The 26273-nt window shown below is 47.8% G+C and overlaps 1 protein-coding gene across 1 annotated transcript in view; it reads right to left on the bottom strand.

The window, feature by feature from the left end:
* Positions 1 to 19193, bottom strand: part of CCDC9B (coiled-coil domain containing 9B) — a 91801-nt gene extending 72608 nt beyond the window's left edge. Inside the window, exon 1 of the mRNA XM_077818686.1 lies at positions 19107 to 19193. Within this exon, the coding sequence (XP_077674812.1) occupies positions 19107 to 19193 (87 nt within the window). The remainder of the gene's footprint in view (positions 1 to 19106) is intronic.
* Positions 19194 to 26273: the final 7080 nt, after the last annotated feature.

Below are 26273 nucleotides of genomic sequence, written 5' to 3'. Positions count from 1 at the left end.
GGTGTCTAGTCTGTGAAAGAAGCTTATTGGAACATCTCTGAGGGTGAGATTTACCTGTATTCAGTTTCTTAATGTATTGGGCTTAGACTTGCATGTTTTGTTTTATTTTGCTTGGTAACTTACATTGTTTTGTCTGTTATTACTTGAAACCACTTAAATCCTACTTTTTATTCTTAATAAAATCACTTTTGTTTATTAGTAAACCCAGAGTAAGTGATTAATACCCGGGGGAGAAAACAGCTGTGCATATCTCTCTATCAGTGTTATAGAGGGCAGACAATTTATGAGTTTACCCTGTATAAGATTTATACAGAATAAAACGGATTTATTTGGGTTTGGATCCCATTGGGAGCTGGGTGTCTAAGTGCTGGAGACAGGAGTACTTGCTAAGCTGTTTTCAGTTAAGTCTGCAGCTTTGGGTGCATGGTTCAGACCCTGGGTCTGTGTTGCCGCAGGCTAGCGTGTCTGGCTCAACAAGACAGGGTTTTGGAGTCCCAAGCTGACAAAGAAAACGGGCTTAGAGGTAGTTTCAGCACATCAGGTGACAGTCCCAAGGGGGTCTCTGTGACCGAACCCGTCACACTGGTAGCTGGATGTTCTTTTATGTAGCCTTTTTATTTCCATAAGCGTCACTGTTAAAACTGGGAGATAGTGCAGCATGTTTATGGATTCAGTGTCCTGATCCCTTTCCCCCAACTTGTATCTACGCCTTGCTCAGGGTGTCGGCTAACACCGGTAATCATCTTGGACAATATCTGGTCTTTACCTGGTAGTCCTGGAGGTGCAGCAACATGTTTTACAATCTTTTCTGGAGTATTAAGAAGAGGCTTTGTTATAGAATTATAGAAGTGTAAGGCTGGAAGAGACCTCAAGAGTTGAGACCTCAGTCCCCTGTTCTGAGTCAGGACCAAAGATACACCCAGATCATCCCTGACAGGTGTTTGTCTCTAGGGGTTTGTGGTCTGATTGCACTATTACTGGGTGGTAATTACTGGGACAGAAAATTTATCATTCCCATGAAGCACTGTCCACATCCACTGGAGCTGGCATGTCTCTGACTGCCTTGATCTTGTTGGGATCTGCTTTCAGTCCCATTGCTGTAAGCAGATGTCCGAGGTATGTCATCTCACACTGTTTGAGTCACATGTTTTTGGGGTTAAGTTGTATGTTCTTGTCCCTATATTGCTGTAGAAAAGCTTGTAGTTTTCTGTCAGGATCTTGTCCAGCTTCTGTATCATTGCTCACTTCACCACAATGAGGATATCATCTGCAATCATTTTCACCACAGGCAGTCCTTCCAGTCCAGGAGGAGTCTTCACTGGAACATGCCCGGGGCTGGGTTTTCACCCATCATCACGTGCAACCATCTGTAGAAACCAAATGGTGTTGCGAAGGCTGTCAGCATACTGGACACTCTGGCCAAGGGTATGTGCCAAAACCCGTTCCTCACATCACAGACCCTGATTCTGTGACAAAGATTCTGGCTTTGGAAAGTTCTGACAAGATGTCATCAACTGTGGGCAGTGGCATCTTTTCAATGCCTTGTTGAGTGGCTTTGGATCTGTGGAGATGTTTGATTTACCTGGTGGCTTTTTTGCCACACCATACTGCTTACCCAGGCTATACTGGCCTCTGATACCCCTGTTCTGCAGACTTTTGAACTCCTTGCACACTGGATTACATAGTGTCACTGGAACTTTCCTCTGTTGTAAGCACACAGATTCCACTGTGGGGTCTGCTTCCAGTCACAGCTTTCCTTCCAGGCATCTGTTGCCTTTGAAAACATTCCCATATGCTTTTGAAACTGTCTCCATGGTCCATGGGACTCCTCCGTTTACTTCTTGCACTGCAGCTATTAAATTCTGCTGCTGCATCCATGGCTGTATTCCCCAAGAGAAGTTTGTGGCACTTACCATCCATCACCACAAACTTCAGTTGGTACCGTCTATTACTTTTCAGGTTAGTTACTGTGAGGTCACTATGACACTTTGGCAACTCACCCAGACCAGTAACGGGTTGTGTAACTGCCTGCCTTGTAACCTTGGGAGCCTTTAGGCTATGCAGCTTTGGTTCAGAGCCCTGACACCAGCAGCCTACCCACAGCACAAAGGTCTCTCCCTCAGCTTCCACCAGCCCAGTTATTCCTTGCAGGGGGATCCCAAGAACACTTCCAATCCCGAGTCTGCCCATAACCATCTCCCCTGCAGTTTCCAGTTCCTCTTATTGGACACTCATGGAGGTAATACCAAGTTCACTGGCTTCAGAGAGCCAGTACTCACAACAGCTTGTTAGCTCAGCTGGGGTGATACATTCCACCTTACTACACAAAACTGAGATAGTTTGCAATAAACCTATAAGTTTATTAACAGATTTAAGCGCTTTCAAGCAAGAATGGAAGAGATATGAAAGAGTTACAAACAAACAAAACAGAAATAACCCACTTTCTAGTGTCTACAACTTAATTCCAGCATGATACAGCTTTGCCTAACCTAGTTTCCTACTCACACCGAGTTCTCCAGCCTGTTTTAGTGGGAGGACCCATCTTTCGTAGATACAAAGTGCTGGCTTCTTTGTTCTCTCAGGCAATGGATCCCCAAATTTTTCCAGCATTTTCCATACATCCCCAAAATGTATTTTTGCCATCAAAATCAGAAAGCTCAGCTTTCTGTGTTCACCATGGAGCCCACGCCATGTTAATTTTGCAGTCTTCTGTGATTTACAAGGTAAATTATTTTCCTGCAATATGCAAATGAATAGCACACTGTCCCTGCCTCTGGTTATACCTGGCTTGATTTGGAACTGAACCAAAGAGGTGTTTGGCTTCCTCCTTTGTCTGGAAAAAACCCTGTTTTTTCTCCTTTGTCTGTTTACAGACTCCAAAACACAATATCAGAGAGAATCCACAATTTCACATACAGTGTTGTTACATATATTTCACAGCGATATTAACAACCAGCATGTTGTTAGTTTTCAAATAATATATTACATGACACTTCTTATGTGGATATCATGACAACAATGTGTGAAGTGTATTGAGCTAGTTAGAGCAGCTGAGTTTTGTTGTTACATACCAGGAAGCTTCTTGCCATCTGGCAGTGTGGTTCTCTTAGGGTCACAGTCACATTTTCGTACAGGCTTCATTATGATCTCATTATACATTATTAGATTCTGCTTGCTCTTTTTAATGTGTGTTCGGGTCAAATTCACCCCAAGGAATCACAATGCAGGAGGCCCCGCTATCCAGCTGAACTCACACAGGGCACTTCCCTGTTAACATTGTTGCTTGCACTGAGGTTGGTGGTGTCCCTTGTTGATTTCGTTCCCAAAAGTCTGAACCTGTTATGTTCTCGGACTCAAGGACAGAGTCCAGAGGTCAACACTGTCTGAGGCGCCATCCCCCTCATGGGCAGCGGGTGAACCACGGGCTTGGGGAGGCTCACCCCTGGCCACCCTGCCCCTTTTGCCCAGGGCCCCACCCCACTCTCCCCCTTTCTCCCGCTGGAGCCCAGAAGGCGGGCGGGCAGGCGGGCGGGCAGGCAGCGCGGTCCCCAGCCCGAGCCCCAGAGTGGTGGGCGCGCAGGTAGCTGAGCATGGCCCATACTCCCACCCAGGATCGCCGGTGGGCAGGCAGCATGAGCACTGGCTCCAGCCGCCCAGAGTCCCTAGCTGCAGGCTGGCCCCCACTAGCCCCAGCCAAGGGGAAGGGCACCTGAGCCCTCCCAAAAGTGTGGGGGGGGCCTCCGTCCAAGGTGGAGATGAAGGCAGCCGCCTGCCCGTGTCCCAGGCCCCCCACCCAGGGCAGGTGGAGGGACCCAGTCTCCCCTCAGCTGCCCGCACAGCTCTCCGCAACCCAGCTCCGGCCAGGAGTGGGCCTCGGAGCCACAGCCCAAATACGGTAAGAGCCATGGACCCTCCACCTGCCTGCGGTGCGGGGTCCTGAGCAGCCCCTGGCTCGTGTCCCTGCCCCCTGGGCTCCCCACCTGCCGGGGGCAATGCCTGCACGGCTCTTACCATGGCCGGGCTGCAGCTCCAAGGCCCTCCCCCCCAGGCAGTTGTGGGGAGCCGGCATGGAGTCACGGACCCTCCTCCTGCCCTGGGTGGCTGGGGAGCCCGGGGAGTGGGGACATGGGCCAGGGGCTGCTCTCAGCCCACCCCCACCCCAGGCAGGTGGAGGTTCTGCCGCAGCTCCCCACAGCTGCCCGGGCTCCTGTGAAAGGAGGGGGAAAGGAGGGGGAAGAGGTCTGCCCTGGTGAAAAGTGGATGGGCCAGACCTGTCCACTTTCAAAAAGTGGGAGGGCTATGGCCCCCTTGCCCCCCTGGTTCCAGCACCACTGGTCCTGGAGCCCTGGGCCCCGGCCAAGAGCCTCAGCAGACCATGGCAGGAAGCAGGAGGGGACCTGTGGTGGGGAGTATGGGTGGGGCCACATAGGCAGTTTGGGTAGGCTGAACCTTCCCCTGCCTTTGATACCTGCCACCCATGATCCCCCTCTTGGACAAGTCTGACTGAATCTTTCTGGGACCTTCCTCTGCTTGTGCGCACACGGCTAAAATGGTTCAACTTGCCACATTCCTTGCAGTGCTGTCATTGTGCGGGGCACATGTCCCTTACCTTCTCCTGCTGTCTCACACAGTAAATTCATCTCACTATGGGTACGGACCACTGGCCACCTGATCTCCTTTGCTGTTGTCTCCCTGCATGTGCTTCTGGGGATGTTTGTGTCTCTTAGGGCTTTCATCCTTTCTCTTGACGTTTCCACTGCAGCCCATGTCTAAGCATTTGTCTAATGTGAGATTGCCTTCCTGAAGCAGCCACTCCCACAGGCGGTGATCCCAAGTGCCACAGACTATCCTGTTTTGAATTAGGGAGACTGTCAAGTCCCCAGAATTGCATGTAGCAGCCAGAGTGTGTAAGGCAGTAACATAAGGGGTCTTTCCCCTTCCTTTTGGACTGGTCTTTAGCGAAAAGCTTGTGTCAGGCCACAGTTTCATTCTGCTTTGGGGAGCAATACATCCCCAGGGCTCCTAGAACAGTACTACTGTGAGGCTTGAGGCAGGGGTGAATTTCAGAGTGCTGCAGACTTCTCTGCCTTGTTCCCCAGTGAGGTCAAATAACAGTTTTACTTTCCTGCTGTGTCATCCTGCATGGCCAGGCCTGTGAACAGCTCGAACTCCTCCTTCCACCAGGTCCATCATTGGGCTAGGTTTGTGTCACAGGCCCTGGTATCAACAAGGTGCTGGAGGAGGAGGATGAGGTACATGCAACAGGGGGGTCAAGCTATGCTTCAAGCCAGAAGCTGTTTGAGACTCCACTGCAGGCAGTCCTGGCAGTCGAGCACGGGCAAGCCCGATGCGGGGGAAGTACCCTTGGATAAGTGTGTAAATTTATTTCCAGTTACAATTATGTACTGATGGCACCCCCAAATTAACAGGACACATCTAGTGACTTTTCATTAATTTACTCATACTAGAAGAGGTATAAGTACAACAGAGGGAGGGTTGTTATCTGCTTGTCATTCCCCTGTAGAGTTGTGGGGGGGGGGGATGCAGAGCAGTTTGTTTATGTACACAGGGACATCCCTTGAATTCTCCTGTCTGAACTCAATGAAACTTCCATGGAGGTACTCTGCAATCCTCTGCTGAAGGTTTCTAGGGAGGGCAGCCTTATCTCTCTCTGCGGTAGGATGCTTTCCCGTGCCAGTCATTGATAACTTCAGCAGGCATCATTGCAGCACACAGGCTAGCTGTCTTTGGGCCCGGGTGCTTTCAGGACAGCAGCAGCAGCTGTGCTGTCTGTGCTTTTGTTAAACTCAGGAGTGAGATCTCAGCTAAAATCCGCATCACCTTTGGAAAACAGTGCAGCATTCAGTGCCATTGCCCTATCATATTTCATGCAACCGAGTAATTCCATCCTCAATTCTCTCACCTCTGGTGACCCATACTTATGGCTGGTGCATAAGCAGAAGTTTCAATAAGTATGTTGTGTTTAAAACTTTAGGGGAGTAAGAGAAGGGACTTCTGAATCTTAACTTTCACTTTCCATTGTGACTATACTGACAATCACTCTCTGTATTTTATCTGTAGGCTACTGCTGTTGTGGCCTTGAGGTTCCCCCTCTACATGAAAATCTTGAGCCAGATAAGGAGAAAGAAGAGGACTCAGACTGACATGTTCAGTAAGTTCCTGCAAGCCAGTGCTGCATCAGACTGAACAGAGGGCCTGAGGGGTGAGCATTGCACACTGTGTGGAGAAGGAAAGAGTGGAAAGGAGAAAAGCCGAGAAGTCGGAGTTGAAGATGGGTCTTCTCTGGTAGCAAACACAGATCCCGCAGACTCATGGAAAACTCCACTGCAGCACCTCCCTACATCCCTCTCAACATTCCACATGGCATTGAGGGCCACATCCATACCCCACCACTTCACTCCGGGGGACATTGACAACCACAACTTCTCATACACTGGCCAGTGAGAGCCACGGTTGATGTATATGTAGCTAAAATGGACATGAATGTTCCTTCCCCTTCTTTAAATTCTGTTCCATAAATTTGTTAAGGTTTTAATGTATTTGCTTTTAACTTGCACAAAATTATTTGAAATGTTTTTGTTACTCAATAAAATTAAAATAATTCATCTTTATTGGTTCCTAACATATTCTGCTGTATGGCTGGTGGTAGTGAACGCACGCATTCACCTGGGATTGTAAACTTTGACACAACTCACAGGATCTGTGACAAACAGTGTAATAGTTATAAATGTACAGCAAGGTTCATACAATTCCTAACAGGCCCCCAAACTGCAGGGCCAGGTAGAGCACAGTACACCATAACCCATTACTGCGGTTCGCCATTAAAGCGCTCTTTCAAAGCCTCCCTGAGCCATATAGCTCCATATTGAGCTCTTCTGATAGCCCTTGTATCTGGTTATTCAAGCTCAGCAGACAGCTGCTCCACCTCCACTCTAGTGGCAACTTTTCCCCCTCACAGATATTATGCAGGACACATCAGGCAGCTATAACCATTGGGATAGTTTTCTCACTGAGACCAAATCTTGTGAGTAAACAGCGCCAGCATCCCTTCAGTCTACCATAAGCACATTCAACTGTCATTCTGCATTTGCTGAGCTGGTAGCTGAATCTTTCCTTGGTGCTGTCGAGGTGACTGGTGTACAGCTTCATGAGCCAGGGGAGTAAGGGGTAGGCTGGGTTCTCCAAGATCCCTATTGGCATTTCAACATTGCCAATGATAATTTGCCAGTTGGGCAAGAAATTCCCTGCTTGTAGCTTTCTGAACAGTCCTGTGTTCTTAAAGATGGGAGAATCATGCACCTTCTCTGACCAGACCACATTGATGTCAGTGAAATGTCCCTCGTGATCCACCAATGCTTGCATAACCATAGAAAAGCAGCCCTTTCTGTTTGATGTACTCTGTGGCAAGGTGGTCTGGTGCCATAATAAGGACGTGCTCCATGTCTATTGCTCCACCACAGTTCAGGAACCCCATAGCTGCAGATCTATCCACTATGTCCTGCACATTGCCAAGAGTCACAATCCTGCATAGCAGGAGATGATTAATGGCCCTACACACTTACATGACAATGGCCCCCACAGTGGATTTTCCAACTCCAAAATAATTTTTCCCACTGATTTGTAGCAATCCAGTGTTGCACGTTTCCACAGTGTGATCGCCACTCATTTCTCCACTGCCAGTGCAGCTTCCATTTCTATGTCCCTGAGCTGGAGTCCTGGGGCGAACTCAGCACACAGATCCAGGAATGGGGTCTTGAGCATCCTAAAGTTCTGCAGCCATTGCTTGTCATCCCACGCCTGCATTACGATGCAGTCCCATCAGTCAGTGCTCATTTCTCAGGCCCAGAAGCACTGCTCCACCATCTGCAGCTGCTCCGTGAATGCCAACAACAACGTTGAATTGGTTCTCGCGATGTCCCACAGCGACCTGACCTACAGGAAATCATTGAATTCCCTGCAGCTCTTCTGGCTCTGCAAATACCGGAGGGGCGTGTGTCCTGTGCCTGCAGTGCTCATGAGAGTAGTGCAGAGCTGTGTGGGCTCCTGTCAGAGATGGCAGACAGCAACAAGTCCCACATGAGTTTGTGGAATTTTCAAAATAGGTGCAAAAATTCTGGGACAGCGATGGCATTATAGGGGGAAGAAAACTGCATGATGGGAATTTGACCCCGCAGTCCCAGTCACCCCTGCACGACTCATTTCTGCCCCATCATGCATTGCCAGAACTTCCGAACAGACAGTGCACTGGACTGTGGTGAGTTGCACACTGGGATACCGACCCATGGTGACTGAAACAAACACTCCTGCATCCGATGAAGTGAGCTGTAGCTCACGAAAGCTTATGCTCAGATAAATTGGTTAGTCTCTAAGGTGCCACAAGTACTCCTTTTCTTTTTGCGAATACAGACTAACACAGATGCTACTCTAACTCCTGGGGAGTACGTGCAGCGCTGATACAAGGAACCAATTATGCATGCACACAAGCAATACACAAACTGCAGCAGCTTTATGCCAACATAAGTTGAGTCAAAAAAAGTTTGTAGTGCAGACATGCCCTTAGACTTAGGGTTGTGAATTTCCTCTTTTTACCTTGCTAGCCATGGACCAATGGGATACATCATCAGTAAACAAAGCAATCAGCTTGCAGGCAGTGGGGAAGACTTCATCTGCACTGTAAAATTGCAGCAGGAAACATCACATGGGAACTCACCATGAGGGGACACTTTGATGAAGATGGCAGGACACTGAATCCCCCAGGAGACCTTCCTGGCTCTTGATACCAGGACAATGAACTTTGGGGGAATATATAGACCTGGAAAAGGACTTTGGGATATCCTTCACCTGAGGAGACAAAAAAGCTGAGTGCCGTGGGCTCTGTGTTGGATTTCAGCCAAAGACTGGCCACCATGCTGGAAAAGACTCTAGTCTGTAAGGGCGGCAAGTATCATAGGCCTGGGGAGGCTAAGCCTCCCCAAACATCCTAGCATGCCCCCATTCATGCTTTGCCCCCTGGTCCCCTCCAGCTACCCACTCTTCCCCCCGCCTGGGGCTAGGGCAGCCTGTGGCTGGGACTTGGGGCAGCTGGAGCCGGTGCTTGCGCCACCCGGCACTCCAGGTCTGGGGGTGCTGGGGCTGTGCAGCCTGCCCGGCGCTCTGGGGCTGGGGGCGCTAGGGCCGTGCTGCCTACCTGGCACACTGGGACTTGGGACGCTGGGGCCTTGCCGCCTGGCACTGGGGCTGCAGGTACTGGGTCCGCGCTGCCTTACGCCCGGCACTCTGGGGCTGAGGGCACTGGGCCAGGGGTGAGGGGGCTGGGGTTGGGCCTCCCACCTGGGGCTTCAGGGCTGGGAGTGCTGAGGTTGGGGCCACACCACCCACCCAGTGATCTAGTGTTGGGGGTGCTCGGGCAGCCTGGGGCTGGAGTGGAAAGGCCAGCAGCCGCGTTGGGGGGGCTCTGGGATCTGGTAGGCAAGGGGAAGGGCCTCTGGCAGAAGGGGCGAAGCCAAGGGCTGGCCTTCCCCAAGGGGTGATTCACGTGCTGCTCATTCTAGTTTGTTAAGTTAGACTGTAATCTTAGAAGCATATTTTAGCTCGTTTGTTTGTAACCATTTCTGTCCTGATTCTGTGTACCTGATGTCACTTAAGCCTATGTCCTTTCGTTAATAAATTTGTTTCACGTTTACTATAAACCAACTCAGTGCTGTGCATTAAAGTGGAGGGAGTGTAAACCCCAGTGAAGCTAATAGCCTGCTGTGTATTTTCTCTTTCCGGGAGCAGCAAACTTGATCATTTCTGTGAGGGTGCAGTGAGAGGGACTGGACACTCCAGGGAGTTTTGGGGAGCCTGAGGACTGGAGGGGCAGAGTAACCAGGCTGGTGGGAGTCACGGTCAGGCCATTGTGCTGGGAGGAGGCTGCTGGTGTCAGGACTCTGAGCCAAAGCAGCACAGCACAGAAGCACTCAGGGCTATAGGGCAGGTGGTGAGACAACCCTTTACTGGTCTGGGTGAGCCCCTAAAGCATCACAAAAGTGAAGAAGAACATCAGGCCCATTTGAAAGTGCAGGGAGAACCTTAGGTAAGCAGAGAGAATTAAATCATTATATAGGCTAGCCCTGCAAGTGAGTACCCACGGCTCCAGATGGGCTTGTACAGCCTGCACTGTAGCAGCTTTGCTGCTCCAGGACCCATGCTAGGTAAATTAAAGCTAGCTCGGGTATGTCTGCATGAGCTGTAGCCACACCTCATGAGTGCAGTGAAGACATCCCCTGTGATTAAAAGAATTGGGAAACCAACTTTTCTTTTTCTCTACTATTAAGCGCCTAACTGCGGAAAAGTCACAGGTGGTCCTACGTGACATGAACAAATACGGGATCATACAGTTTAAAGTAAGGAGCAAACTACTGCGTACAATACTGGCCTGATCCTGCCACCCCTCCTCATTTGAGTAATCCAAATAGGACTAGGGATAGGATACAGAGGGACCTAGACAAATTAGAGGATTGGGCCAAAAAACATCTGATGAGGTTCAACAAGGACAAGTGCAGAGTCCTGCACTTGGGACGGAAGAATCCCATGCACCGCTACAGACTAGGGACCAAATGGCTAGGCAGCAGTTCTGCAGAAAAGGAGCTAGGGGTTACAGTGGACGAGAAGCTGGATATGAGTCAACAGTGTGCCCTTGCTGCCAAGAAGGCCAATGACATTTTGTGATGTATAAGTAGGGGCATTGCCAGCAGATCGAAGGACGTGATCGTTCCCCTCTATTCCTCATCTGGAGTACTGTGTCCAGTTTTGGGCCCCACACTACAAGAAGGATGTGGAAAAATTGGAAAACGTCCAGTGGAGGGCAACAAAAATGATTAGGGGACTGGAACACATGACGTATGAGGAGCGTTTGAGGGAACTGGGATTGTTTAGTCTGCGGAAGAGAAGAATGAGGGGGGATTTAGCTGCATTCAGCTACCTGAAAGGGGGTTCCAAAGAGGATGGATCTAGACTGTTCTCAGTGGTAGTTGATGACAGAACAAGGAGTAATGTTCTCAAGTTGCAGTGGGGGAGGTTTAGGTTGGATATTAGGAAAAACTTTTTCACTAGGAGGGTGGTGAAACACTGGAATGCGTTACCTAGGGAGGTGGTGGAATCTCCTTCCTTAGATATTTTTAAGGTCAGGCTTGACAAAGCCCTGGCTGGGATGATTTAGTTGGGGATTGGTCCTGCTTTGAGCAGGGGGTTGGACTAGATGACCTCCGGAGGTCCCTTCCAACCCTGATATTCTATGATTCTATGATTCTATGTACAGATAATTAGAAGAGATATTCAGATACCAAGGAGAAGGGCACCATATAAGCATTGCGACAGATCAGATCAAATAGAATATTTGGGTTGTGAGCTTTCTGGGGCAGCGACTGTCTTTCCGTTTTGTGTTGGTGCAGCACATAGCACTATGGAGCCCAAATACTGTGGTAATACAAAACAACAAGTAATAATAATTATCAAACTTGAATTTGGTCAGAATTTAATATCACTGCTCTTAAAAAAGTCCCATGAGATCTTTAGGAACTAGTGGTTGCCAGGACCACAATTTTTTTTAATATCACACTGGGGAAGGATGCCAACTAGGTAACCAGTACCACTTCTTGCAGCGTGTAAGTGTTCCTTGGGGATCTCCCATCCTAGTACTGACCGAGTCATGCTTAGGCCCTGATCCTGCAATGAGCTCCATGCAGGCAGACCCCCTGACCCCAAACAGAGCCTCATTGACATTAATGGGCTCCCCTGTGGGCACAGAGATCTGACTGCATAGAGCTCATTGCACGATCAGGACCTAGGCTGTAAGATGCGATGGGATCAAAAGGAACAGGAGAGAAACTAGTGAGGGAAAAGATAGCTAAACTCGTTCGCTAAAAGGTACCTCCCATTCTGTTTCAACATATTTTCATTCATGTCAAGATTGAACATGAAGTCCATCAGTAACAGTCATACTTTGTCAATGATGCTGTAACAGTCCTTCCTAAAGACCCACAATTTGCAAGCCAGTCCTGCAAAATTTTCCGAATCGGCCGTTTTTTATTGTTTTTATTTTTGCAGGTGAATGAAATATTCTTTCTTCATTATCATCAATCATCCAGTGGCAGGTAAGCAGATTTTGCACCGAGGAAGGTACATTTTATAGCAATTTTGCAAGACTGGTTAATCTGAATTCAGTGTCGCTCTCAACAGACTCTCTGTTCTGAGTGTACTGGGTGGGTAGGCTATGTGTTTGCAGAGTGGTGGGCATGTTGCCTTTTTCAGGGTGGGATCAGTGTATTGTGTGCCTTGAAATATACACCTTTAACTTTTAAATTCACGTAAATGGATAACAGCAGAGCCGCATTCCAGGAAAGCCATTGCGAATTCAGATTTTTTTAGAAGGCAAATCAGAACTGAAAAAGATCTGTTAGGTCATCTAGTTCTTCCCATGGTTGTGCAAGATTGTTCCCTATTGTATATTTGTCAGTGTTTTGTCCAGTTTGAAATGAATCTAGCAATGGGGCTTCCACCATTTCCCTAGGGAGATTATTCCAGTCTGATAGATGTTTCTGCCAGAAAAGTTTTGCTGCTATTCAGCCTATTTTTGGGTGATGGGGAAGGGTGCTCAGTTTCATCAAAATACTTGGGGGAAGTAAATGGAAACCCACACCCGCCCCACTCAGAAAAAACATAGCAACCGAACAAAAACAACTTGTCCACAGAAATGCAGAGCAGCATTTTGAGCCCTGACACTGATTCTCTGGGGAGCACTGATTGTACGTCCAAGCGTGGTCAGCATTTTCTTACTAGCTGCTGGTCTGAGCCAGTCGATAACAAGGGTATGTGCCCATTCCTGAGCTGCTGGAAAGAATGCAGGCTGCGCTGCCACTTAGGATGAAAAGTGGCTACACTTCACCCTACCCGGAATAAAGCTCTTCCGGGGAACCAAGGCACCCGTATGTCACAGTGTCTAGAGCAGGGAGTTGTAAATGGATTTGGCAGAACAAGTGTGCAGTGTGCTATGAATCAGAAAGCAGAGCCTGATGCCTCAGAGACAGAGAGAGAGCACTGTAAAGAAAGACCTCTTTCTATTAAAAATGAAAATGTAACAAAAGGCGGCAAGGGAAGCAAGAGGCAATGTGCTTCAGTTACATGGCAATGTCTCATTCTGTCCCCCCCACTCCTAACACACACCCCCATTATGCAACTCATCAGTGCTTGAGAGCACCTCTTGTCTCAGGAATCATCTTTCTGTGCACATCTTTCCCTGCAGACTTTCACAATCAGCTGTTTCTGAAGTGAGAGAGCTCAGAAGGGAGTGATGGTGAGAGAGAGAGAGAGAAGGTGGGGGAAGGGAAAAGGAAGAGGGACAGGCCCCTAAACTAGCATTTTTCTATGAAATCCAGTGCACCAGCTCTCTAAGAAATATTCTCTGCCTCTGATCTGACAGCTGTAGCTGTAAGCCCCCCGACTCCCAGTACCAGGATGAGTAATGTCCAGCATTACCTGGCTTTATGGGTTTTTTCCTCCCAATGCTCCCACCCTTCTGGATAAGAACAACATCCTAAACCAGCGACGGCAAACTGCCCCAGTGATCGGTACATGAAATCCGGCATACGAAATCCACTCCCCTCCCTCCCACGCGTCTCAGATCATTTTAGATACACAGCTGTTGGCAACAAACAACCCCCCAAAACAACAACAACAAAATGAGAGTGAGCGCAAGTCACTTCTTGGCTTTTTTTTTAAAGAGAAATGAATCCCCCCACTCCCCTCCCAGTAGCAACAAAGGCAGCACTCACAGATCGCTGCATTTTGGACCTCGGCGGTGAAGCCTGGTGGATTCCAAAGCAGAGCTAAAAGAGGAGAGTCATCAGACGGCCTTTCTCAGCACTGGTTGCACAGCATACAAGATCATGTTTTGATTACAAAAGCCTTGTCTGGGCTCCCAGCCAAGAGCACGGGCTGCCTAATATACCAAGCACAGACAGGGTATTTGAGTGCCTGTGTCCTCCTCTCAATCTCACTCTCTTTTTTAAAAGAAACACTCCCCTTCCCCCCCATGACTTCCTTTAACTCACAGATGCCAGAACCCCAAATGGGAAAGTGTAAACCGTGGCGAACAGTGAAAAATGGATTTGCAAACAGCCTGACTTCACTCCGCGGCTGTTCACAGTGGTCATGTTATTTGGTTTGCATGGTTATTTGGATGACTGGCAGCCTGGCCATGAAAATGTTCATGGATCCTGAGTGTTTCATCAATTCTAGCATGAATGACCCTTCATCTGAAAACTTGTATCAAAGGCACCTTATTCTGTATTTGCTTTTTGATATTTTCCTGTTTAAATGTTTCATTCATCTAATCAGGTAGCAGAGACAATACCATGTGGCGTATGTGGCCAAGCATACAGCATGAATAACAAATAGGAAACAGCTAAGATGAATGGTTCTTGAGCAAACCACAGGGTCAAAACTGTTCATCCAAACAATCCAGCGAATAGTCATAAATAACTAATACATTTGCTGAAATCAGGATTGGTTCCTAAATGATTTGCAAGCAGCAAAAGGCCTACATTTGCTAGGCATATTCTTAGCAATGAATAATTTGACTACCTCTTAAGATAAGCTACTAAGAAGATAGAAGAGATGGGGAGAGCAAAGGCACGAATCTTTCCTGATCACATTTTCTCTTGATGGGAATAGTTGTTTTAGTTTATTAGCATCCTCAAAGTGACCTCCCTGTGAAACACGGAGAAAAGGTCAGAGGCATTGTGATAATGATGGAAAAGGTTTGTCACTTCCCAACTCACATATTGGCAGTAGCAGGTGGATGGACACAGTGCATTTGTGCTCTGACCCAACTCTTCCATTACAGACACCCTCATGTCGATACTTAGGAGGTCTCCCTCCATCCCCATTCTTGTTTGCCTATGCTGAAAACATTATTTCAGCTTCTTGTCCTGGTCCTGCTCTGCTCTCCTTTAGCATAGCCAGCCTGTCCTCTCTCTCACCCTCTGAATGATCTTGCCCTGGCTGAAGTCCTTGCAGGCTAACAAGAGAAAGAAACACAGGCATTGTTTTGGTGTCCACAATATCTCCACATGACAGGTCATAGCCAAAAGGTGCTTGCGTCCTTTGATGGAGAGGCCCCAGCACTAACATCCTATTCGTCTCCAACAACTTCCTCACACACATGTTGTTGAGTGGTTCACTGCATCACAAAGACACAGACATGATTAGGTCACAGTGTGTTATTGTCTTATGCTCACCTGGAGCATGGTCCAAAACCCATTGAAGTCAATGGAAAGACTACCATTGATTTCAATGGGCTTTGGATCAGGCTCATAGTCTGTGCAGAGTCATCATAACTATCTTGGATCAGAGCCCAGGCCAGCATGGAGCTGGCAGAGTGACTTAGTGACAGTGCTTTGGGGGAAGGATTGCTTCATAGTGCCCAGTGGCAAACCTTATGGATGAGAAAGGGAATCCCCTGCAGTCCGCAGCAGGGAGGATGGTGCCTTTGAAATGAGGCTTCATGAAGCAGGAGAGCAAATGGAGGGATCTGGAGGGGTTGCACAAGACACTGTTGGGGGAAAGGAGGCAAGAAGCCATGGGTGCCCTGCGAGCCATCTGGCTGAAGACACTGAGATGACTGAATGAGAGAAACTGAAGATGACTCAAATGCTTGTGTTTACGCAGAGAACTACCTTAATAACTGCTGACATTTTGATAGAAGCTTTCATCCCGAAGGATCCCCAGAACAGTTTGCAAACTGTTCACAAGGACCTTCACCTCACCAAGGGCTGAAATGCAACCACCTCTAAAGCAAAATGTGACAGCTGTTTAACAGCACACAACAACTCTACATAGCTGTTTAAGTCTAGAAGTGAATCTTATGTCTTTGTGAAACAGCAACAGTGTTTTCAGAAGGCAGAATCTAATTCTCCAAAGGGGGATTTGGCCGAGACACCTGAGTTAACACGCCTGCTCTTATCAAATGTGTCAGGAGAGCTTTAATGAACATGAATGGACAAGAGGTCAGTTTTATGTCTTTGGTCTGATTCTGGGCTCTGTTGAGGCCCCTTTCTGGTGGCTGAGGTGCTTAACCAGTTTTTGAGGAACACCCCAGTGAAGGGCAGTGAGTGGCTGGCATAGATGGCTGTAGGTTGGTCACAGAGCCGCTGGTGCACAGGCATGCTGGGAGGTAACTGAGGGTGGAAAAGGAAGTGACTGCCGAGCAGTCTCTATGGGCTGCTACTGAAAGTTACAGCAGTCCCTGGAGCTGCTCTGACTTTTTCCAGAGGCTGGGCCAGCTCTCAGAACAGCCCTGAATCCTACAGGTGCCAATGGGGCATTAAACTATTTTTGCCCCTCTCCCAGGCTGTGCCATTTGTGCTGCACCTCCAGGGATACACAGCACAAAGTCTGACCCAACATCCCTAAGTCTGCACCTTCAGCAGTCAGGTCCCCACATAGTTCCATGCAGGAGTACTGATCCACATCCACAGCAAAGCACTCTGCCTGCTGAATCATCAACGCTGCTTCCAACAGCTCCTGTGTCAGTTGGAGCTCTCAGTTGCTGGGCGGCACTGAGATACACATGGGGGAAGACGAGAGCTGAGTGTGAGAGTCTGGGACTGCACTGCCTAGGGAAGGAAGTTAGGGTTGTGGCATTACCATACTGCAACTGCTATTGCCAAATAGTACCTTTCTCTAACCATGCAATGTATTTTCCTTGCTAACATTTTGACCTAGACAGCAATAGGTTCTAGCAGGTGCATAAGGCTGATTTACTAATTGAAAAAAAATTGTGTTCAGCCCTTTTGGAGAAACACTAAGGGTTTGTCTACATGGGGGATTTAACCTGAAGCTTTTTGCTGTGCATCAGGTAATATGCAGTGTGGAAGCCACACCAAGAAGTGTACACACAGAGTGCCTGGTTCCATCTTTCAATTCAAAGTGAGTGTGCACACTGTCAGCTTGCTGTGTGCTACGGGCATGGCATTCTTGGAGGGTATCCCAGACTCCTTTGCTTCGGTGCTGAGCAGTGTTCATCCTGGAGTTTTCCATTATGAATTTTGGGAAGCCAGGCAGATTCAAATTTTTTTTAAAATTCCATGTTTGCACTGTCGCCACCCTGTACTTCCCTTTTGGGCAAGCTAGCGCCATTTTTGCTTTGCTTTTGGCCGGCATGGATCCAACAATAGTCTGGGTTGCTATGCTGGCAACTGCAAATACACAGAGACTGCTTGAATTTGGCTTTGGTCTTCACCCATCGCACCACCAAACAGACAGGCATAGTTTGACTTCTATATTTGGAGGGGGCGGCTCCAGTCAGCCCAATGGGGCCGCACATGGGGGAGGGGGGGCAAATTCCACACCTGCCCAAGGCTTGCAGTTTGGGGGGGCAATGCCCTCCCGCCCCTCCAAACTACACCCATGCAAGCAGATGACGTGGTGGCGGCAGAGGGGAAGGCAGTACTGTCGGATGGAGAGGGAAAAAGACAGGAAGCTCTCCCAAGAGAACATGGCATGGCCAAGGAGAGCATGGCGGTTGCCAGGGAAAGCATCACCATGACCAAAGAGAGCATGGAAAGAGACAGGCAGATGTAGAGGCAACTCATGGGTGCAATACTAAGCCAAAACGCTCTGCCGCAAAGCATGCTGTTGGTAGGGCAGCAAGCACTGCCGTCCTGTCAGCCAGGACCCAGCCAGTTCTTCAGACCTTGGGCAATAAAGGCTACTGAAAATACCAGCAACTCCTCCCTGCTGTACCCCCACAGCAATACACCCAGGTGCCACTCCCTTCACAGACCCAACCTCTGGGCACAGGGAACAGTTGCACCTGGGAGCCCAGCTCTTTTGAGCCTTCCAACACCGCATGTAACTTCAAGCCACACGACTCAACCCCAGAAGTACCCACAAACAAGAAGGGGCAGAGTCCCCCTATACTTTTGTTCTGCACTGTTGCACTTTCAGTCGTGGCTTCACTGTTGTTTTAATTAAAGGTTTCTTTACCATTGTTAGTTAATAGATTCTTTTTAAAATGTATTGTTTCATACTAAAAATTGTTTTGTTATTGGTTCAGTTGAAACTCTTTTTTGTTTGTTACATATTTGCTGTTTAATAACAAAATGATAAAAATTCATTGCTAATGAGTCAGCACTGCATTAAACACAGAAAACCCTTAAAAGTGAAATAAATCATAGGGTTTCACAAAAATATGTCGGCAGAGACACACGGTAAATGAAGCATTACCACAAAGTTTCACTTCCACCACCCAGAAACCAGAGTGCCCAGTTCACATTCCATCCCAGCCTCATCCCCCGCCCTAGGTTAACACTGGATGGACAGCTGCACATTTTCAGGCCTGAGACTCCAAACCAGAACAATAGGCATCCCTGGCAATATTATCCTGGCTGTTTCCATTTTCTGTGGGATGCGATGCTGGCTGCTTGAACTTCTGAGCATGTGTCTGCCCCTCAGCCTGCCACCCAGCAATTTGGGCTTTCTCCCTTACTCTCACAAATATTGTGCAGAAGGCAGCTATAATAGTTGGAATGAGGGTTTTTTTCTGCTGCTTGCAACCTATTCCATAAACAGCATCACCTTCCTAACAGCCAAATGCACGCCCCACTATCATTGTGCAATTGCTGAGTCGGTAGCTAAAAATGGCCTTCCTTCTGCCCAACCAGCCTGTGAATGGCTTCATTAACCAGGGAAGCAGAAGATAAACCAGGTCTCCCAGGATAATCGGAGCAACCTCCACACCTTTAATGTCTGGAGTGATCATTGGGGCAAACAGTCCTTTCTCCATGAATGTAACCAGAACTGAGTCCCAAAAGATCCTAGCATTGTGGGCCCTTCCAGGCTACCCTGAATTTATGTCCATAAACTTGCCATAGTTGTCAACCAGCCCTTGGAGCACCGTGGAGAAATACCCCTTTCTGTTTATAAATTCTGTGACTTAGGGAAGGGGCAAATTATAGGCACATGCCCAGTACAGTTTGAAAACCCCATGCTTGCAAAACCATCAATAATCTCCTGTTAAGCTTTTTAACCCAGTATCACAGTACCTTTTCGATGGCATGACACACCTGCATGACAATAGCTCCAACAGTTGATCTCCCTACACCAGATTGGCTGACTACAACCAATAGCATGCAAGGGTGGCCAACTTCCAGATGACAATGGCAACCCACTTGTCCATGGACATGGAGTACTGCATGTTGGTACACTGCTGCTGCAGCTCCAGGGTCAGTTCAGCACAGATCTCAAAAAAGGTTGCCTTCCTCAGCCTGAAATTCTCTCGCCACTGCTGGTCATCCGAGGTCTGCAGAACAATCCTTTCCCACCGATCCATGCTGGTTTTCTGAGCCCAGAAATGGTCCTGCACAGTGTGTAGCTTATCCAGGAGTCAGTCCCTAGCATCCACCACACGGTAAACTCCTCTTTTTCATTTTCCTCATCCCGCTTCCTCCACTGCTGAATCTCCTCTTGTTGATAGAGGCCCTGTCCTTGAGGGCCTGGCTGTTGCGGCTGTGGGAGTATGAAAAAACACAGTCAGTTATTGTTCATATTTCAGATAGGCTATGATAGCATTTTTATATGCATTTGTGACTCTACCTCCCTGAAATTCTTCCCAGTCTTGGGGGAATCTCAGAGCTGGTAAGTGGTGTGCACACTGGGGTTTTTGTCTGTGCAGTACATGCTGTTGGTTTTGCCATGGTGCCTTGGAGGCTGGGGGCGGGGGGGGAGGGAGAGGAGAAGGAGGGGAAATAACATTCCTGGTTTGGCTTTGCAGCTTTGTTGGGCGTTGGAGGAGCTTATATGGTGTTGAAGGGTCAAAGGGGCACACATGGGGAGAGCTGGGTAGTAACCCCTTCTAGGCTGTCCTAACTCTTGATGATGTTACACTGAGGTGGGTGACTAGGAAGCAGAGCATGGCTTTATTCAAAAAGGCAAAGGGCAGACCAGCAAGATACGCTGTGAAGTTATTCACCAAGATGGTCCCTCCAGGAGTGCTGCAGGAATGGAAGGGAGCTGTGAGCTATACAGGGGCGCATCACCATGTGTCTATATGCCATAATATCCAGACAAAAATGGAGAAATGTCTGTGTCTTAGATTCTGCTTTATCTCCCCTGCAGACGTGGAGAACGCGCAGAGCAAAACAGATAGGGTTTGGCAATGACTGTCACATCTTTTCCTGTCAGAATGCTTGTTACAGGGCAATAACGGGGAGCAGTACTTTTTGTACCTTTATAGGCCTGTAATGTCCATGTGTCCTCATGTCCACTGAGAATACTAACTCAACGTCTTTTCCTGTAACCGCTATCTCCATAAACTGTTGAATTTTGCACAAATGAATGTTTTCATTATTTGAATCTGCTGCAGGAGGGGGGCGAGGTGGGATGGAGGCAGTGGCTCCACCATGTTGCCAGGTGCCTTTTTGAGATGGCCAACAGGGGCTGCGGAGAGGGAAGGGGTTTGTTAGGCAGGAGAGATGAGGGGAGGAGAAAGGTAGATGGGCATTTGCCCTCTGTGGCATGGGCCTGCAAACAGTCCATGGTAAGGGCTCTAGCATGTGACAGAGGCCTATCACTCGGGAGGAGCAGTTGCCAACTTGGAAATGTGTATGGGGGTGGCGGGCGTGAGTAGATAGCATGGGCCAAGGGAGGTGGGGGCTGGAGATTCAGAAAGGCTCCTAGCTCTTATCTGCCTAAAATGGATGTGGCCATGGGACACCCGTAACAGAAGCTAGCATGGCAGTACAGCACAATAATGATTAATTGTAAAGATACGTACTTACCTGCCAAAGTTCCCTCCAGAGAATCTGCCTCTTGGATCCTGGCCTGGGTTTCTGGTGCGGGCTCGCGCTCCGTTGTTGAAGGGCAGAAATTATGTTGGCTTTCTACCTGGCCAGTGTCAGGGGCCTGAGTCCCAAAGAGATCTTGGCTCTCAGGGGACAGCTTTTTGCTGGTTTCCTCATGCTCATCCTCCAATGAGCCTTGGGAGGAGGTGGGGAGCAGGCAGGTGGTTCCACAGTCTTTCAGGGCTGGGTGGTTGTGTAGTGGTGCAAAATCCAGTCCAGTTCCTCAAAAAATGGACAGGTTACTTGTCCCCTGCTGAATTTTTCCTCTCATCCCTGGTTTTAATATGGGTCCTCCCGAGCTGCTTGCTTTTTATCCAGCATTATTTGGTGTCCTGGTCATGACTCCTCTTGGATTTCTGCTTTGCAATGTTCACAAAGAGATCTTTATTCCCATGGCTGGCTACAAGAGCTTGCTGCACCAGTGCTTCACCCAGATGGTGATGCACAGCTTCACGTGGCTGCACGAGACATGTTGTGGGGCTTCTGGAGTACTATCGCAGCAGTGCCCATGCACTGAAATCCCTGAACACATGGGCAAAATCTGTTCCCACACCAGTTTTTAAATAGAAGAGGGGATGTCCTGGCAACTTGATACCATGGTGAGAGAGGACACACAGGTAAACAGACAGGTCAGTAATTATTGCCTTCAAAGCAGTGTGGGATGGCCATTGGAGGCATACCAAAGTGATGCACAGCAACATTGTGTGCACACAAACAATAAACCAGACTAATTTGATTCACAGCAAACTTAGTCCACTTTGCAAGAGGACTCCAGAGTTTGCGATAAATGCAGTTAGTGTGCTGTAATGGATTGCCTTGTGTGTATGCAAGCTTTTTCAAAACAGGTTAATTTGACTTAACACAGATTAAATCCCTTGTGTAGGCAAGCCCTGACCCTGTTCCAAATTTGACAGCAAGTTACATAGCCTCCCACAAATTCCCCTCTCTCTAGCTCATGCAAAGAAGACTAACTGAAGGGAGCATAAATCTTTACTATACTGACTTCAAACTATATAACCCTTTCTATTTTCCACATACAGATGCATTATTAGTTCTCCTTTATCAACTCTTCCCTATGCTAACACAGTGTCACAGTTCACAGGCTGTTGAGGGGCACCTCCTACTGGATGGGCACTGAAAAGTCCTCAGGGCATCCCCCATCTGCCTAAGTTGGAGTCTTTGTGACACAAATTATGTTAGATAGTCTTTTTGGGGGTTGATGGGATTGAGCTTTTGGCTCCCACTCCCCTAGTCCCTTAGGCCTGTCCTCAAATTGTCTAACCCTGAAAGGGTAGAGGGAAGCAGCATCAACCACTTAAACAGCTTGCCTCAGGGTTTGCCAAACTTGTCCTACCCAGCTACCATAGCAGAGTCATTGTCTAATTGTAAGCACAGGGACGGATGGTAAATAGCCTTCCTGAGGGCAGCTCCCCTGAAGCGGAATCTCCTTTGGGAGCTGTAGAGCCACTATCTGCTCTCTCCCAAAGCCGACCACGAACTGCTGGAAACTGCCTGTTTTTATGTCCTTATTCCACCCTTGACATGATTGACAAGTGTGGAGGGGTGGGGCCAACTTTGCCCACAGCAGCTCTTTAAGCCCTTCTTCACCAGTGCAGGGTCTATACACACAGCTTTAGCTTGAAATTCTCCATCCTTTTTCTGTTCCATTCTGTGAAGCTCCTTAAAAGCTTCTTACTTTAACATCTCCTCTTTTCCTGACTCCAATCCCCCACCATGCCTGGCTTCCACTTCCTGAATGACCACTTTTTAATCACCAGCCGGTAACAAGCATTCCATAGCGAATCTAAACTAGGGACTAGACTCTCTGTTCCAACTCAGCTACACTTGGCCCAGAAATGGAAGTAGTGAATGAAGGTGGCATTAAGTTGTCTTTGTGCTTCCCCTTTTCCCAGTCCTGCGGGGCCTGCCTGACTCTGCGCTGTCTGGGGAAGCATCTGATGCTGGGAGGAGTCACTGGTGACCAGTACTGCCATTTCCAGTGGCTCACAAGAGCAGCAATGTGATGAAGAATTGGGCCCTGGTGGTAGTGATAATGCGTTCCTCAGAGTGAGTTTCTTGTATATACCCATGAGCCAGAAAATCTTCAAAGGATTTTTACAGAAAATCCAGAACACCTTGCCCCCGTTATCCATTGACTCAAGGAATCGTAGGAATTAGAGTTGGAAAAGACCTGCTCCTTCAAGAGGAGGTCTACTTTTGTTCAAAAATATTTTCATTTATCTAAATTCTGCCCTGTTTAGAATATTTTCCAGAGGAAGCTCTCTGCTGTTTTACTGTATCACACACACCCAGACTGGAACATCCAAAACTGAGACTGCACTAAATTCCACTCAATATTCCACTCAAGTGCAACCTCCAGCACACCTCTTAAAATGACAGCTCCCCCTTTGATATACTTTTATCAATGGACAATGCTCAATTGCACCATTTACTGGTAGAAATGCCAACTAGAGATTTACAACAATAACCAATTATGACACACCATCTACATTCACTTCTGGGTCTAAAATAAAGGTTTTTTTACAGTCTGGAAGCCATTTAAGCAATTAACAACCAATTCCACAATGCTCACATTCTCCAGTAGTTGAAATGAGTACTGTCACCTCATTCAACAATTATCAGCTCAGCTATTATAATAATGACAGCAATCCAGCTCCTCAGTGCACAGCAGTAACATGCTTACATGTGTGGGTGGGTGTTTTCTAGTTTTTTAAACACAGTCCTTAGACCTGGGGTTTGTCCATTTCTGCTAGGGCTCCAGATAAAACAGGCAAAGGGAATAAATGTTCAAAAAGGAAAGACATGCAAAGGAAATAAAGAAAACAGATTTGAACCCAGAAGGGCTGAAAGATTGTCTGGTTTTGTTCATTTCAGTGGGTTTCATTTTTACTTGTGTTTTATATTAGAAATTTAGGTCTTGCCTACTCTTTTTTTCCTGGGAAACTCTATGGTTTCTGGAGAACTGATAAGATTGTGACATCGGCGATAACCATGCCAGTGAAGCCTAGTTAACTAAGAAGGGAAATATTTATGTGGACTATTTAAACTCTGTGTTCCTTGTTTCGGTTCATACTTATTCAATTCAAAAACTTGAGAGAAAAAATATCTTTCTTACAGATTCAACATTCCAGTCCCTTCAGGTCAAGGCTGAGAAATCTCTCTGATCTCCAATGAGTCTTCTGGTACAACTAGGGAAGGCCAGACTTAACATGCTTGATATTTCTGCAAAACACAAACATTCTCTCCCCCACCCCCCACCTCATGAACAATAAAGACAAAACAACCAGCCTTTCCTGCTTTCTTTACACATTAAGGAGAACAAAAGAAAAATGTGATGGTGTGTAGAAATCCCACACTGGGTTAATGACAGGCTGTGGGTGCAATCAACCCTGCCCTGTTGCCTGCAGTAGGTGTCAAGGCTGGAGGGAGGAGCTAAAAGGACTGAATCTGGCTTAGTTGAGGACTGGCTGGGGAAGGACAGTAGATTTCTGGCTCTCACTCTGAGAACGAAGGCTGGCTGGAGCCAGGGAGCTGAGTTGGGCTGCTGGGGGACAGAACCTCCCTGAAGGAAGGTACTGTTTCATTAGCACAGAGCGCAGCTGAACGCAGATTAAGTTGAACAAGTGGAACTGTATTCAACCCTGAGCACTGCCTTCTCCCCACATTCTCTGTTTCCACTGGTGTCCTATCAATAACAGTCCATCCAGGGCATATGGGTCCTTGACTCCAATTCCAATTCTCATGTTATTGGTACATCTGTAACTGGGAGCCTCAGGAAGTGGGGAAGGAAAGCTGGAGGAATTGAATTGGCCCAGGATTCTCCATGCTGGTGGAGAGGCCTGTGGGGATCAGGGAGGCTCCTGCTGGGCCAGGGACTGCCCTGTGAGGGCAGTAGAGAAAACTCTCCTGTAGCAGAACCAGCTGGGCAGTGGAGAGAGCTAAGACGATCTGCAGTGAGCCTGGGAGAGAGGCTTAGAGACTGTGATGCTGATACACAATGAGCTGGGCGAGAGGCTGTAGGAAAGGCTAAAACCAGTGAAAGTAGGCAGTGGTCCAGGAAGGCAGCAAGGGATCTGCATTTACTGGGTCTTGGTTGCCTATTAAAGGGGTCCTGGACTGGAACTCAGAGGAGAGGGAAGGCCTGGGCTCCCCCCTGGCCTGGCGAGGAAGATGGCTTGGAAATCCCCCTGATCCAAGGGGTAAGGACTGTTGAGACCCCCTGACCCAAAGGGTAGGGACTAGCATGTCTGGAGTGAGGCTGGAGTTCCAATGTGAAATTGTCAGACTATTGTTTGTTGGTCTGTTGACTTATGCCGGAAGGGCCGAGTCACAAGAACAGGTGGACAATCAGCAGGCCTACATTGCTGTTTGGAGGTACTGAGGGGAAGGCTTTGCAATACCTTGCCCAGCCATAGAGATGCATTCTGGTAGTAAGTCATGCTCTTACAAAAACAAATCCAAACAGGGCACAAAACTCCTTTTCCCCCTCACAGAATGCCTTTTTGTGACACTGTCACTAAACCTACTCTGAAATTTATAAACATAGGTCATCAAGCCCTGGGCTGTTTAAGTTTCCATTACAGTCCACCCACACTCTAGAAGAGAGGAGGCTGATCCCTTATGGGCTCAGTCAGCACTAACCAGACACACCTGTAAGGCTTGCTCTGCCTGGAAGGAGGAAGCTTGAAAAGGAAAAGCCAGAAAGGTGTGGTGGTTAGGGGGAAGGCTGCTGTACCTTGGAGACTGCTGGCTACAGGGACAATTCAACAAAGTGGAAGACAGTTGCAGACCCTGCTGCCCCTGAGACTGTATGGACCAGGTGGCCAAAAGGAAGGGGTGGAGGCAGAACCTAAACCGGATCAAAGACACTCAAACCTGCAGGCAAGCTGAACCCCATTAAGGTTACCAAAAGACTGCCTAAGAGACTGACCATCTTTGTCTTTTACATTTGTTCTTCCTCTGCCTGGGAGGGAAAAGAACCTTTTTGTTTCTGTTTTTGCCCACTCATCACAAGTTCACATAGCTCAGGATATGGGAACCCTCCCATCTTAGCAGTTTTTAGTTTACTTCATACTAATATTTTAATATATATATATATATGGGGATGCCAGTCTCTGAAAATATTCTGCAAAATACTCTAGGGAGCATCACATGCAATGTTATGAATGACGAGCTATTTCCCCATCATGTGTATTGCCATTATGATCAGCTTGCCATACCATCAGTCTGCCACATAGTCTTTGACCCACAGTGAACTTTATTTTATCTCACTAAACAATTTAATATTGACTTAATCATACAACTACAGAGCTTGGCTCTCTGATGGATAATACTGAGACAAATTATAAA

This window comes from Eretmochelys imbricata, chromosome 6, assembly GCF_965152235.1.
Source record: "Eretmochelys imbricata isolate rEreImb1 chromosome 6, rEreImb1.hap1, whole genome shotgun sequence".
Classification (NCBI taxonomy): domain Eukaryota; kingdom Metazoa; phylum Chordata; order Testudines; family Cheloniidae; genus Eretmochelys; species Eretmochelys imbricata.
The sequence above is the reverse complement of the archived record's forward strand: the minus strand, read 5'-3'. Positions and strand labels throughout refer to the sequence as shown.